The sequence below is a fragment of the Monodon monoceros genome, unplaced genomic scaffold (genome assembly GCF_005190385.1).
Source record: "Monodon monoceros isolate NGI ecotype Baffin Bay Population unplaced genomic scaffold, NGI_Narwhal_1 Super_Scaffold_11, whole genome shotgun sequence".
Lineage (NCBI taxonomy): Eukaryota > Metazoa > Chordata > Mammalia > Artiodactyla > Monodontidae > Monodon > Monodon monoceros.
This window is the reverse complement of record NW_021703767.1, coordinates 83,875,306-83,887,575: the sequence shown is the minus strand read 5'-3', so window position 1 is coordinate 83,887,575 and position 12,270 is coordinate 83,875,306. Positions and strand designations below refer to the sequence as shown.

General features: G+C 39.8%; 1 protein-coding gene across 4 annotated transcripts in view; it reads right to left on the bottom strand.

The window, feature by feature from the left end:
* MCCC1 (methylcrotonoyl-CoA carboxylase 1) overlaps positions 1–7,493 on the bottom strand; it is a 63,356-nt gene extending 55,863 nt beyond the window's left edge. Inside the window, exons 1-3 of one of the 4 annotated variants that reach the window (XM_029214763.1) lie at positions 7,315–7,493; positions 4,896–4,942; positions 1,924–2,060 (exon numbers count right to left, since the gene is read on the bottom strand). In XM_029214763.1, coding sequence (XP_029070596.1) covers positions 1,924–2,060; positions 4,896–4,942; positions 7,315–7,403 — 273 coding nt within the window. In that variant the 5' untranslated portion in view covers positions 7,404–7,493. The remainder of the gene's footprint in view (positions 1–1,923; positions 2,061–4,895; positions 4,943–7,314) is intronic. The other 3 variants (XM_029214766.1, XM_029214765.1, XM_029214764.1) reach the window with 3 other exon arrangements.
* Between the last annotated feature and the right edge of the window lie 4,777 nt (positions 7,494–12,270).

Sequence of the window (12,270 nt, the reverse complement as noted above, 5' to 3'; positions counted from 1 at the left end):
CATTCTAAAGACTGTGAACAATAATACAGAAGCAAAGGAGTCCTTTGGCATTGCCCCTCTCCCTCATTCTAAACTCCTTCCAGATATAACCTCTATGATCAGTTTGGGACATACCTTTCCATATCCACATTCCTATTTATTTGAATATATTTATATAAACATACAACAGTTTTAGTTTTTGTTTTTACACCAGTAGGATCAAACTCTAGAGTCATCTTCTGCAATTGCTTTTTTCACTAACAGTATGTCTTGAGAGCTCTTTCCTTGCTAGTACACGCGTCTACCTCATTTTTTTTAGAATAACTGCATAATGTCCCACAGTATGAAGGTACCATAGTTCATTTAATCAGGTGTCTCTACATGGACCTTTAAGCTGTAACGGCAAAAGGATGCCGGCAGCATCTTGTGCATGCCTCTAGGTGCACGTATGTGTATGTCTCTGGACAGAGATCTAGAGGAGTGTTTGCAGGGCTGGGTGAAAGATATGACACTTTAATCGCTCCTGGTTAATCATCCCTTGAAATGGTATCACTAACATACATTTCCATCAATAACCTAATTTCTAACCACATTAACCAACACTGAATATTATCCATCTTTTAAATTATTGATAATCTGGAGGATGATAAAAAGGTTTAAAGCATTTAAAGCATAGGAGTATCATGAAAAAATCTGATTTTTAAGCTATCAGTCTGGTTTAAGTGTAGAAAATATTGTGGGAGGGGGTCAAGGGTAAAGTAGGGAGACCACATACAAGGCTACATACAGCATTTGACCAGGCGAAGATGACAGTGGCTTTGACTTAAGGTGCAGGTGGAAGAGGGCAGAAAGAAGTGGAAAGAAATGTTTGAGAAGCAGAATTAACAGCAATTGGAGATTGTCTAGATGGGGAAGGGAGAAGGATGTAGAGAGGGGAGGAAGATGCGAGATATTCAAAGATTCCCCGATCTCTGGCATTACTATTTTTATGAGCGATGGTGTTGCCACCTACTGGGTTAGGGAAGTCTCCAAGAAAAGCATGCTCAGTACAGATGAAAGGTGATGAGTTCAATTTCAGACACATTGATTTGGTGCCCATGCAGGTGGAGGTGTTGAGTGGGAGGCTGGATAGACATGTATCATGTTCAAAAGAAAGCCTGGGCTAGAAATAGACATTTGGAAGTTTTTAGCAAAGCCACAGGACTTGATGATATGATCTAGAGTGACAGTATACAATGAGAAAAGAAGAAAATGGAAGATTCTTAACAGGGGAGAGGAGAAGGACTCCACAGCACAGGAAGACAACTAGCCTTGGATGGGAAGAGGACAGATGCAGATGCAGTGAGCAGATTCTGTGGCAGGAAGCTCAATTCTACGTCCTCTGTGACTCAAGATCATCTGCTGAGAATAGGTGGTAGAGGGAGAGTCAGAGGTTGGAATGGAGCAAAACTGGTTTGAGATAGTCCCTGCACAGAATTCAAGGGGAAAGTGGCCGTGTGGAAAGCCCAGGTGAAGCTGCTCATAATTTTACAGTTAAGCCAAGGCTCAGAAACATTAAAAGACTTGTCTAAGATCCCTTGGCCAGTAACTGGTAGTTGCTAAGACTGACCTCGATCCTTCTCCTGGTACATCAGGGATCTGGATGTGCGCCACTGACAGTGTGATCTGTGGGTCAGCCACCTTCTCTGAACCGTTTTAACCAATCCTTGATGAGACAGGACCTTGCCTAGAAGTCAACTACACCACTAGGCACACAGTGTAGTTCCACTGGTGTTACGTTTGGAAAAGGTTCCCAAGATAAATTTTTAGTGAGCAGTTTGAACTTACCTACTTAGACACTGTTAATACTAGCAAATATAAACCGTCAACAAAGAAGTAAAATACCGACACAATAAACAAATACAATCACTTACAAAATTTGACTTCCAGTTTTTAACAACGTACCATGTCAACATGCATGGAATTCCTGTCGGCCTCACTATAAACAGCCACAGACTGTACACCCATTTTTTTGGCTGTTCGTATCACCCTGCAGGCAATTTCTCCTCTGTTTGCAATGAGGACCTTGGTAATGTTTCGTCCTGTTTAAAATACCATGAAAAGCATATACAAATGTTACTGGGGAATTAAGGAATGAGAATGCAAAATATAGTTGTCCCTCAGTATCCATGGTGGACTGGTTCCAGGACCCCTGCAGACACCAAAACCCGCAGATGCATAAATACTAATACTATATAAAATGGTGTAGTATTTGCATATAACCTACCCATACCCTCCAGTTTACTTCAAATCATCTCGAGATTACCTATAATACCTAATATAATATAAATGCTACAGGGACTTCCCTGATGGCACAGTGGTTAAGAATCTCCCTGCCTGTGCAGGGGACATCGGTTCGAGCCCTGGTCCAGGAAGATCCCACATGCCGTAGAGCAACTAAGTCCATGCACCATCACTACTGAGCCTGTGCTCTAGAGCTCGCAAGCCACAACTACTCAGCCCATGTGCCACAACTACTGAAGCCTGTATGCCTAGAGCCCATGCTCCGCAACAAAGAGAAGCCACTGCAATGAGAAGCCCGTGTGCCGCAAGGAAGAGCCCCTGCTCGCCGCAACTGGAGAAAGCCTGCGCACAGCAATGAAGACCCAACGAAGACCCAACGCAGCCAAAAATAAATAAATAAATAAATAAATATTTTAAAAATGCTACTTAAACAGTTGTAAGTACAATGTAAATGCTATATAAATAGTTGCCAGTGCACAGCAAATTCAAGATTTGCCTTGGAAACTTCCTGGAATTTTCAAATATTTTTGATCCTTGGCTGGTTGAACCTGCAGATGTGGGACCTGTGGATACTAGAGGGCCAAATGTAAATATTCTATCATATTAACTAGGTTATAAACATTTGTTTCGGTAAAATCAGAATAACAAAGCCTCAAATAACTATTTTAGCTAATATCAGTGCATTTCTTTTCAATGTCCAATATTTGTAGATGTTGCTACTTGTGTAGGGTAAAGTTAGACCTTTGCAGAGATAGGGTCACTTTAACTTATAGTGTCTCTATTGTCTTTATTGCAGATTGCCTCTCTGGGTAAACCAAGTTATCTTCTTTGCCGTTCCTTTTTTTTTTTGTTTGCTTTGGCTGCACCAGGTTTAGCTACGGGACTCAGGATCTTTGTTGCGGCATGTGGGATCCTTTGTTGCGATGTGCGAGATCTTTAGGTGCAGCATGCACACTCTTAGCTGTGGCATACATGCAGGATCTAGCTCCCAGACCAGGGATCGAACCCGGGCCCCCTGCATTGGGAGTGTGGAGTCTTAACCACTGGACCACCAGGGAAGTACCCCCTCATTGTGGGTTGTTTTTTTTTTTTAACATCTTTATTGGAGTATAATTGCTTTACAATGGTGTGTTAGTTTCTGCTGCCTTTCCATTTTGACCTCGATTAGAATCAATGCCAGTGTGATCAGATCAGGGAGAACTGTTAAAAAGCCTTTAGAAGTCACGAAATTCAAGATACTCTTATTAATAAATTCTTACTCAACTTTTTCAATTTAAAATAAAATTAAAAGATGTTTTGTTATGTCAAAGATCAAATTACAATAGCTAAAAAAAAAAGCACAGTTAATAATAACTAAACTTTAATACCTATTCTCTACGCCCCAGGTCCTCTGCTAAACACTCAACTTGGACTTAAATCCTCACAACCATCCAATGAAGTAGAGGCTATTATTATTATCTCAATTTTAAAAATGAAGATATTAAGATTGAAAGAGATACTGCTTTCCTGAAACCATAGAGCTAAAAAAAATGGTAGCTCCAGGATTTGAACCCAGGTTAGCTTCACTCCAGAATGTGAGCTCTTCATCACTCTGCTCCACTGCCTCTATCCCTCTGTACACAGGCGTGTGTGGTTCTTGCAATATAAATGAATACTGCGCCAGTTCACTGGCATCAGTATCATATGACATGTTATTGTATTAATAAATAAAATACACTTCCATCATCACACATGAAATAAATGTTTTTGACAGTTTATAATATTTATATTTCTCAAAAAATAAAGTTTTATATAATTTCAAAGTATGTTTTTTGGGATTTCCCTTGTGGTCCAGTGGTTAAGAATCGGTCTTACAATGCAGGGGATGCCAGTTCGATCCCTGGTCGGGGAACTAAGATCCCACATGCCACAGGGCAACTAAGCCCGCGCGCCACAACTGCTGAGCCTGCGTGCTCTGCAGCCCGCGCGACACAACTAGAGAGAAGCCTGTGCACAACAACAAAGAGCCCACGCGCCGCAATGAAGGATCCTGCGTGCCGCAACTAAGACCCAACGCAGCCAAAAAATATTTTTTTAAAAAAGAAAAAAAGCTCAGCGTCATTATAAAAAACAAACAAAAAACAAAAAACTATGTTTTTCAACAGGGATCTATAGAGCCCAAGCTGTCACAAGGAGTGCTAGGGTGAAGCATGCAGGTATATGTTGGAAGAGGGGGCTACACTCAGTCAACCGCAAGTTACACTTTTAAATGTTTACAGTTGGGAACTCTACGTAACACTTTTTTTGAAAAAAAAAAAAAATTCCTGCTAGTTGAAAGAACTGTTTTCAAGCACTGATTTAGACCATCATATTTATGCTTTTTCAATTCAATACACTAAAGAGGGTCAAACAAATAACAACATAAACATAAAATGTCCTTAACTATTTACCTATATATTTTAGACTCAAAAGCAAGAGAGATTTAACGTAAGAGGTGAAAACCATTGACTCAATACAAAGAAAGTAATCATGAAAATTCAAAACTTTGACAGTATATAAAAACTAATTGTATTATGCACACATTAAATAATTAAACATTTCCCTTTCTTACTTCATAACCTGAAACAAGGCCAAATAGAAGAGGGTGTCAGTACCTGTGGTAGTTGCATACTTCATGGCTCTTTGCTTCCAAGTCCATCCCCTATAAAATGAATCCAAATGTAATTATGATTAAACAGGATATGTAAGATCTGTCATTGTTCTCTCAAAAGAATCTCAATTTTTAAAAACTTGCAACCAAGTCTAGATATGACTTTAGTTACATTTAAACCTTAAGCCTACAGAGTGATTCAGTAAGATTTACTTTGTGGGAAGAAAACGAATCTAGAAATCAAAAGTTACAGTTCTGGCTGTTCTCCCTGGTACTAAGTGTCCTTGAGCGGATCACCTAACCGGCTCATTCCTGAGGCTGGCAAATGACCACGGAGTCAGAAACAATTAGAAAGCCAAGGTACTTCAAGATCTTCCAGTTCAGCTTGTTTTCAAACTTTTTACACCAGATCCCAAAGTAAAAACTATGTTTGACTTCACAAGCCAGTACACACACAGAAGTTTCATGCAAGAAAATTTCCCCTATGTTTCGATAGTTCCTGTTCTATTCCATTTTATTAAATAAAATGTCCTGGGAAGACCCACAGCTTTGGTACTTGAGTTCCACAAGATGGCTTTCTCAGGAGGCTACTGCTTTCCCACATCTTTCCAATCAACTGACCTCGCTTTCTTGATCTTCAGTGGGGAGGTGGGGAATCACAGCATCTTCCCATCACAATCTTCAGATACGCTTACCAATAAGATTCAAGGCCTGTCCTGGGCAATGTGTCTATAAAATGGCTGCTTCTTGGTAAACCCAGCTTAAGACTCTGATTCAGTTTTAAGGACACTGATGAACTAAAGTTTTCTTCTGCCATTTTCCAGTGAAAACCAAGAGACAACCACCTCCCCCACACACACCACTTAACTATAATCTTCTATCCCAGCAACGTTCTGATTGGTCTATTCCATTTTTCACCATTATCTACACTACAATTTAAAATGGCTTAAAAAACATTAAGAAGTTGCTTCCATGCGATTATTCCATCCTGATTCAAGAATTTCTATACCAGTTTCTTCTCGTTTTTAAAATTCCATCACTAGACTAGATTTCTTTGCTGAGTTACTACAAAATCATGACACAAAAAGACATGTAAACACCCTATATACTGATAAGATTTTAATTCTACATGCCATTAACTCTAACATTTTCCAGGGTGGCAACCACTTGAGGATGGTTCTATACATAATAGCTAAGATGTGAGAGGGAGAGGGAAGTGAGAGAAAATGGGTCTGTGTAATATCCTGAAGAGCCCTGGAAACCTAAGAAAAGAAAAATCAGGAGGAAAAGAAGAGCACTAACATTGCTTTCATCAACTGTCATATTTTGCTCTGGGGCTAGTCCTACAATTAAGTAATTAAAAATCTACATTCATACAATAACTTTTGGACAATAAAAGCAATAAAAAAAACTTAAGGCAAATCATTGAGTCTGCAAAGGCTACATCTATGGATTGATTCATATGCATCAGATTCTGTTTAAGCCTCTTTACATTAATATTAATTCATTTAATTCACACATTCTAAGGCACTAGTATTATCTCTTCTAGGGATAGTATCATCACCTCCTCCTAGGTAAAGAAATTGAAGCACTGAGGATAATTAACTTTCTCAAGGTTACTCACACACCCAGAGTAGCAAAGCTGAGACCCCTGCCTTCTGAGTGCAGAGTCTGTGCCCTTCAGCACTAAGCTATACTATGCTTCCAGAATGATGGAGGAGGAGGGAAGAGAAGGCAAAGGAAGCTAAAGAAGCTTGCTACCTGGAAACCTGAGGGTGTCTTCACTGCCAGTAATTGTCTCCGAAGCTTAAAATCTGAAACTGATCTGGAGTCAGGTTAGTTAGAGTGAGCCATCTGATAGCTTTGTTCAAATGTGTGTACAAAGCTGTTGGCAAAACCTCTCAGCTCTCCGGAGACAAATTTGCTTTTGTTAACTTGATTCATTTCAGCAAAAGGAAAGAACTCCAAGAGTCTTCAGCATCCTGGCGCCATTTCTTACCACTAGTGTAAACTAGGGCAAGTCTTTGACCCCTTCGGACTTCACCAGAAGCGGGATCATAACAACGCTCCCCAAAGAGGGAATGCAGTGAAAACACAGTGTTAATGATTAGGAGCTGTACAAGCGTTATTCTTGCCCCTATGGCGAGGGGAGCATGGAGACGGCAGGCTCACCTCCACCCCTCCCCCACTCCACAAAAATGGGCAGAATGCTGAAGGCTGGATGTGTGGAAGGGAGAAGAAAGTGTGTGTCTCCCTCCCGATGCCGAGACTGAAAGCAGAACCTCCCCCGGACTGGGCTGGAGTTTTTCTTCCGTCCTCCCCTCCTCCCTCTCTACCCTCGGTCCCTCCGCGCCTCTCACGCCGCACGAGTCCATTCATCCCCGGTCCCGACACTGATCCACCGCCCCTCCACCCGCCGTTACCTCGGCGGCAGCAGCAAACTCGGGACTCGCTGCCATCGGTTCCTCTCCGCCGTCACCAGCAGGACCGACAACGCAGAGGCCGCCGCCATGTCCCTGCAGCCCCGTCACTCTCCGACGCTTAGACTCTGTATCCCACTCACTGCAAAACCTTGCCTCCGCTCTGCTAGCCTGTTGTCCTCCGCCGGCCACCGTCCAGGTCAGAGCCAAGCAATAGGCGAACCGAAGGGTGGTGGGGGCGTCTCCACCAAAACCAATCAAAGAACAGAGCAGGGCTTGGGTTGCGGCGATTGGCCAGTCTGTCCGCGTGCCGCGGGGGTGCGGTCCCCGCTCCCTCCGCCCCTTGCGCCAACCGGAGGCGGGGTCGGCTATGTCCTCAGCCTTCCTTGGACTCGGAACGCTGTTTCTTCCCTTGGCCCTCGGCGTTCCTTCGTTCTGGAACACTGCTCCTGACCATTATTATTAAAGCCGCAAGGAAGTGGGCGAGGCAGAGTCATGGGGAAAAAGTCAAATGGAGTGGAGAGCAAGATAAAATTCTCTAGTGATCTCAAGAATGGATAAAATAAAATAAATAACTAAAATTAAATTTAAAACCACCCTGAGCTTTTATAAAAGTGTTTTAACGGACTGTTGAGGAAAAGAGGAAGTCAAAACCGAATTGCAGAATATCTAGAAAACAAAAGTATGAAAACACTACATATAGATGCCTATTTGATTTAACTAAAGCCGGGCTTATAGGAAAATTATAGTGAACGTAAATTAATCATCCAATTTAAGGGTTAGAAAAAAATACATAAATAAAGCATAATAAAGTAGTAAAGATTTTTTAAAAAGAAATAAATGGGGCTTCCCTGGTGGCGCAGTGGTTGAGAGTCCGCCTGCCGATGCAGGGGACACGGGTTCGTGCCCCGGTCCGGGAAGATCCCACCTGCCGCGGAGCGGCTGGGCCCGTGAGCCGTGGCCGCTGAGCCTGCGCGTCCGCAGCCTGTGCTCCGCAACGGGAGGGGCCACAGCAGTGAGAGGCCTGCGTACAGCAAAAAAAAAAAAAAAAAGTTAAAGAAATAAATGAAATAAGAAAACTAATATCGAAGCACTAATAAGTCCAGGAGTTCAGAAAATAAATCAATAAAAAAATAGTAACTAATCTAATCAGAAGTGAAGGGGAGAAATGCACACTTGCTATGATTAAAAAGAAAAAAAAAAGGTAAGTGGGGAAAAGGTGCAGGTATAGGACAAAATTATAAATTTGTAAGAGACTATTTTGCTCAACTTTAATCAAATAAACTTTGAAAACCTGGATGAAATGGATGCTGTTCAAGATAAGAAAATACAGTTTACCCAAATAGATCATGAGATAGAAAATCTAATTAAACCATTACCACAGAAGAACAAGAGAATATTATCAAAGACCTATCGTTCCTACTGCCTTCATTTCCACCTTCACCTCCATCCCCAAAGCACGTGACTCACCTTGTTTCACAAGGAAACTCCACCAAAATGGTAAATAGTAGTTGACCCCAATGCTACTAATTCTGACCCAGAGCACAGAAAAAATTGGAAGTCCTCCAAAATCTTATGAGGTGAGCATAACATTGGTACCAAAATCTAACAAAGATAGCACACACACACACACATACACACACGCACACACACAAAACTATAGTCCAATTTCTTCACTTACGAATATTAATGGAAAAATCCCAAGTATATTACTAACTAAAGTATCTGGTAGCATATGGAAAGAGTAATACACCATGATTAAGGTTTATTACAGAAATGTAAGAAGATTCAATATTAATATAACTAATTAATCTTATTAATAGTTTAAAAGAGAAAAAATTGTATCATGTTCATAGATGCTTAATAGGTCTTTGATAAAATTCAACATTCAGTCTAGATTTTAAGACTCAATAATTCAAGAGTGGTATTGGGACAAGTGGCAAGCCCTCTGGGGGGAAAATAAGTTGAATCCCTACTCACTCCTCATACCTAATATCAAAATAAGTTCCAAATGGATAAAAGATTAAATATAAAAGATGAAATCATAAGAGGGCTAGAATATATCATAGGATATCTTAAAGAAGGAAAGGTTTTTCTAAGTGTAACACAATACTCAGAAACTATAACAGAAAAAGAAGTGATAAATTCAACTACATGATGTTTTTTGAAAATCTGCACAACTAAACATATATATAGAAAAAAAGTAAACTAGGAATAATTTTATAACTCTTATCACAGATGAAGGTCTACTTTCCTTAATATATAAATAACTCCTACAAATCAATAAGAAAAAAGATCTATAATGCAAGAGAAAAGCTTCAAAGAATATGAAGAGACCAAGGGAACAGAATAGAGAGCCCAGAAGTAAACCCACGCATATATGATCAACTAATCTTTGACAAGGGTGCCAAGTGCACCCAATGGGGAAAGAATAGTCCCTTCAATAAGTACTGTTAGGAAAACTGGACATCCACATACAAAAGAATGAAACTGGACCCTGCCTTACACCACTAGAAGAAAACATAGGGAAAATGCTTCTTGACATTGGTTTTTTATTTTTTAGATATGACACCAAAACCAAAGGCAAAAAAAGCAAAAATGAAGTTGGGACAACATCAAGCTAAAAAGCTTCATCAGCAAAGGAAACTATCAACAAATGAAAAGGGAATCTGCTGAATAGGAGTAAATATTTACAAACCATATGTCTGACAAGGGGTTAATATCTAAAATGTAGAGAGACTTTATACAACTCAATAGCAAAAAACAAATAATCCAATTAAAAATGGGCAAAGGACCCAAATAGACATTTTCCCAAAGAAGACATACAAACAGCTAACACCTACATGAAAAGGTGCTCAACACCACTAGTCATCAGGGAAATGCAAATCAAAACCACAATGATGTATCACCTGTTAGGATGGCTATTACCAAAAAGACAAAGATAACAAGTGTTGGTGAGGATGTGGAGAAAAGGGAACCCTTGTACACTGTTGGTGGGAATGTAAATTGGACAGTCATTATGGAAAACATCATTATTCAGAGTCCTCAGAAAATTAAAAATAGAACTACTCTATGATTCAGCAATCCCACTTCTGGACATATATCTGAAGGAAACAAAATCAGTATCTTGAAGAGATATATGCATTACCACCTTTATTGCAGCATTATTCACAGGAGCCAAGATATAGAAACAACATAAGTATCTGTTGACTGAATGAATGAATGAAGATTATACACACACAAACACACCACAGTGGAATATAATTCAACCATGAGAAAGAAATCCTGCCATTTGCAACAATGTGGATGAACCTGGAGGACATTATGCTAAGTGAAATGAGCCAGATAAAGATAAATACTGTATGATCTCACTTATATTTGGAATTTAAAAAAAAAAGTCAAACATATAGAAACAGAGAGTAAAATGGTGGTTACCAGGAGCTGAGGGGTGGGGGAAAAAGGGGAGATGCTGGTCAAAGGGAACAAACTTTCAGTTATAAGATGAATAAGTTCTGGGGATCTAATGTATAGCATGGTGACTCTAATTATGATACTGTATTGTATATTTGACATTTGTTAAGAGAGTAGATCTTAAGTATTCTCATCACCTGACTGTGGTAGTAATTTCACAATGTATACATATACCAACTCATCACATTGTACATGTTAAATATATACAATTTTGCTTGTCAGTTATACCTCAATAAAGCTAAGGGGGAAACTAACAAGTATAAAGAAAAAAAAAGAATATGAGGAGTTCACAGAATAGGAAATGTAAATAAATGTAAAAGGCACTTGACCTTATTACAAATCAAAGAAATACAAATTAAAACTATAGGGCTTCCCTGGTGGCACAGTGGTTAAGAATCCGCCTGCCAATGCAGGGGACACGGGTTTGAGTCCTGGTCCGGGAAGATCCCACAGGCCGCGGAGCAACTAAGCCCATGCGCCATAACTACTGAGCCTGTGCTCTAGAGCCCGTGAGCCACAACTACTGAGCCCTCATGCCACAACTACTGAAGCCCATGCACCTAGAGCCCGTGCTCCGCAACAAGAGAAGCCATCGCAATGAGAAGCCCACGCACTGCAATGAAGAGTAGCCTCTGCTCGCCGCAACTAGAGAAAGCCCACGCGCAGCAATGAAGACCCAATGCAGCCAAAAATAAATAAATAAAAAGATAAATTTATAAATAAATAAAAAATACAACTATAATGATATACCATGTTTCACCTGTCACATTAGCATATATCAAACGTTTAATAACACTGTAATTAGTTAGGGGCATGAGAGTGTTATCGTTATTGAGTGAAAATTGGTACAACCATTATGCAGAGTACTTTGGTAATAGTTATCAAAATTGCAAATTCACAAAGTTTTGAAACTAGCAAAGCTATTTCTTAGAAATCACCCAAGATATACTCACAGATATTTGAAATGATGCCTGATTAAGGAAACTTATTGTTTCATTGTTGGAAATAACAAACTAATTAAAAGAGACTGGTTAAATAAATGTATGGGTATACATTTAATGGATTACTGTGCAGCCACTAAAAAAAGAATGAGACAGCACTATATGTACTCATATATTAAGATTCATTGATGAGTGAAAAAAGCAATGTGCAGAACTGTGGTTATTATTTTATCATTTGTGTAAAAATAGGAGAAAGACAAAACATACATGCTTATGTATGTAGCAATAGCCTCTGGGAAAGAAAAGTTGTTGGCTCCAAGACAGGGACAGGATAGCAGGATGGTGACAGCTTTTTATTATACACCATTTTACATACTTTGGATTTGTTTTGACATAACTTCAGGCTTACAGAAAAGCTACAAGAATAGTACCCTTCACCTATAAATCCCAAGTGTTTATATGTTACCACATTTGCTTTATCTTTTGCTCTCCGTGTACCTACACACACACACACACACACACACACACACACACACACACACACACA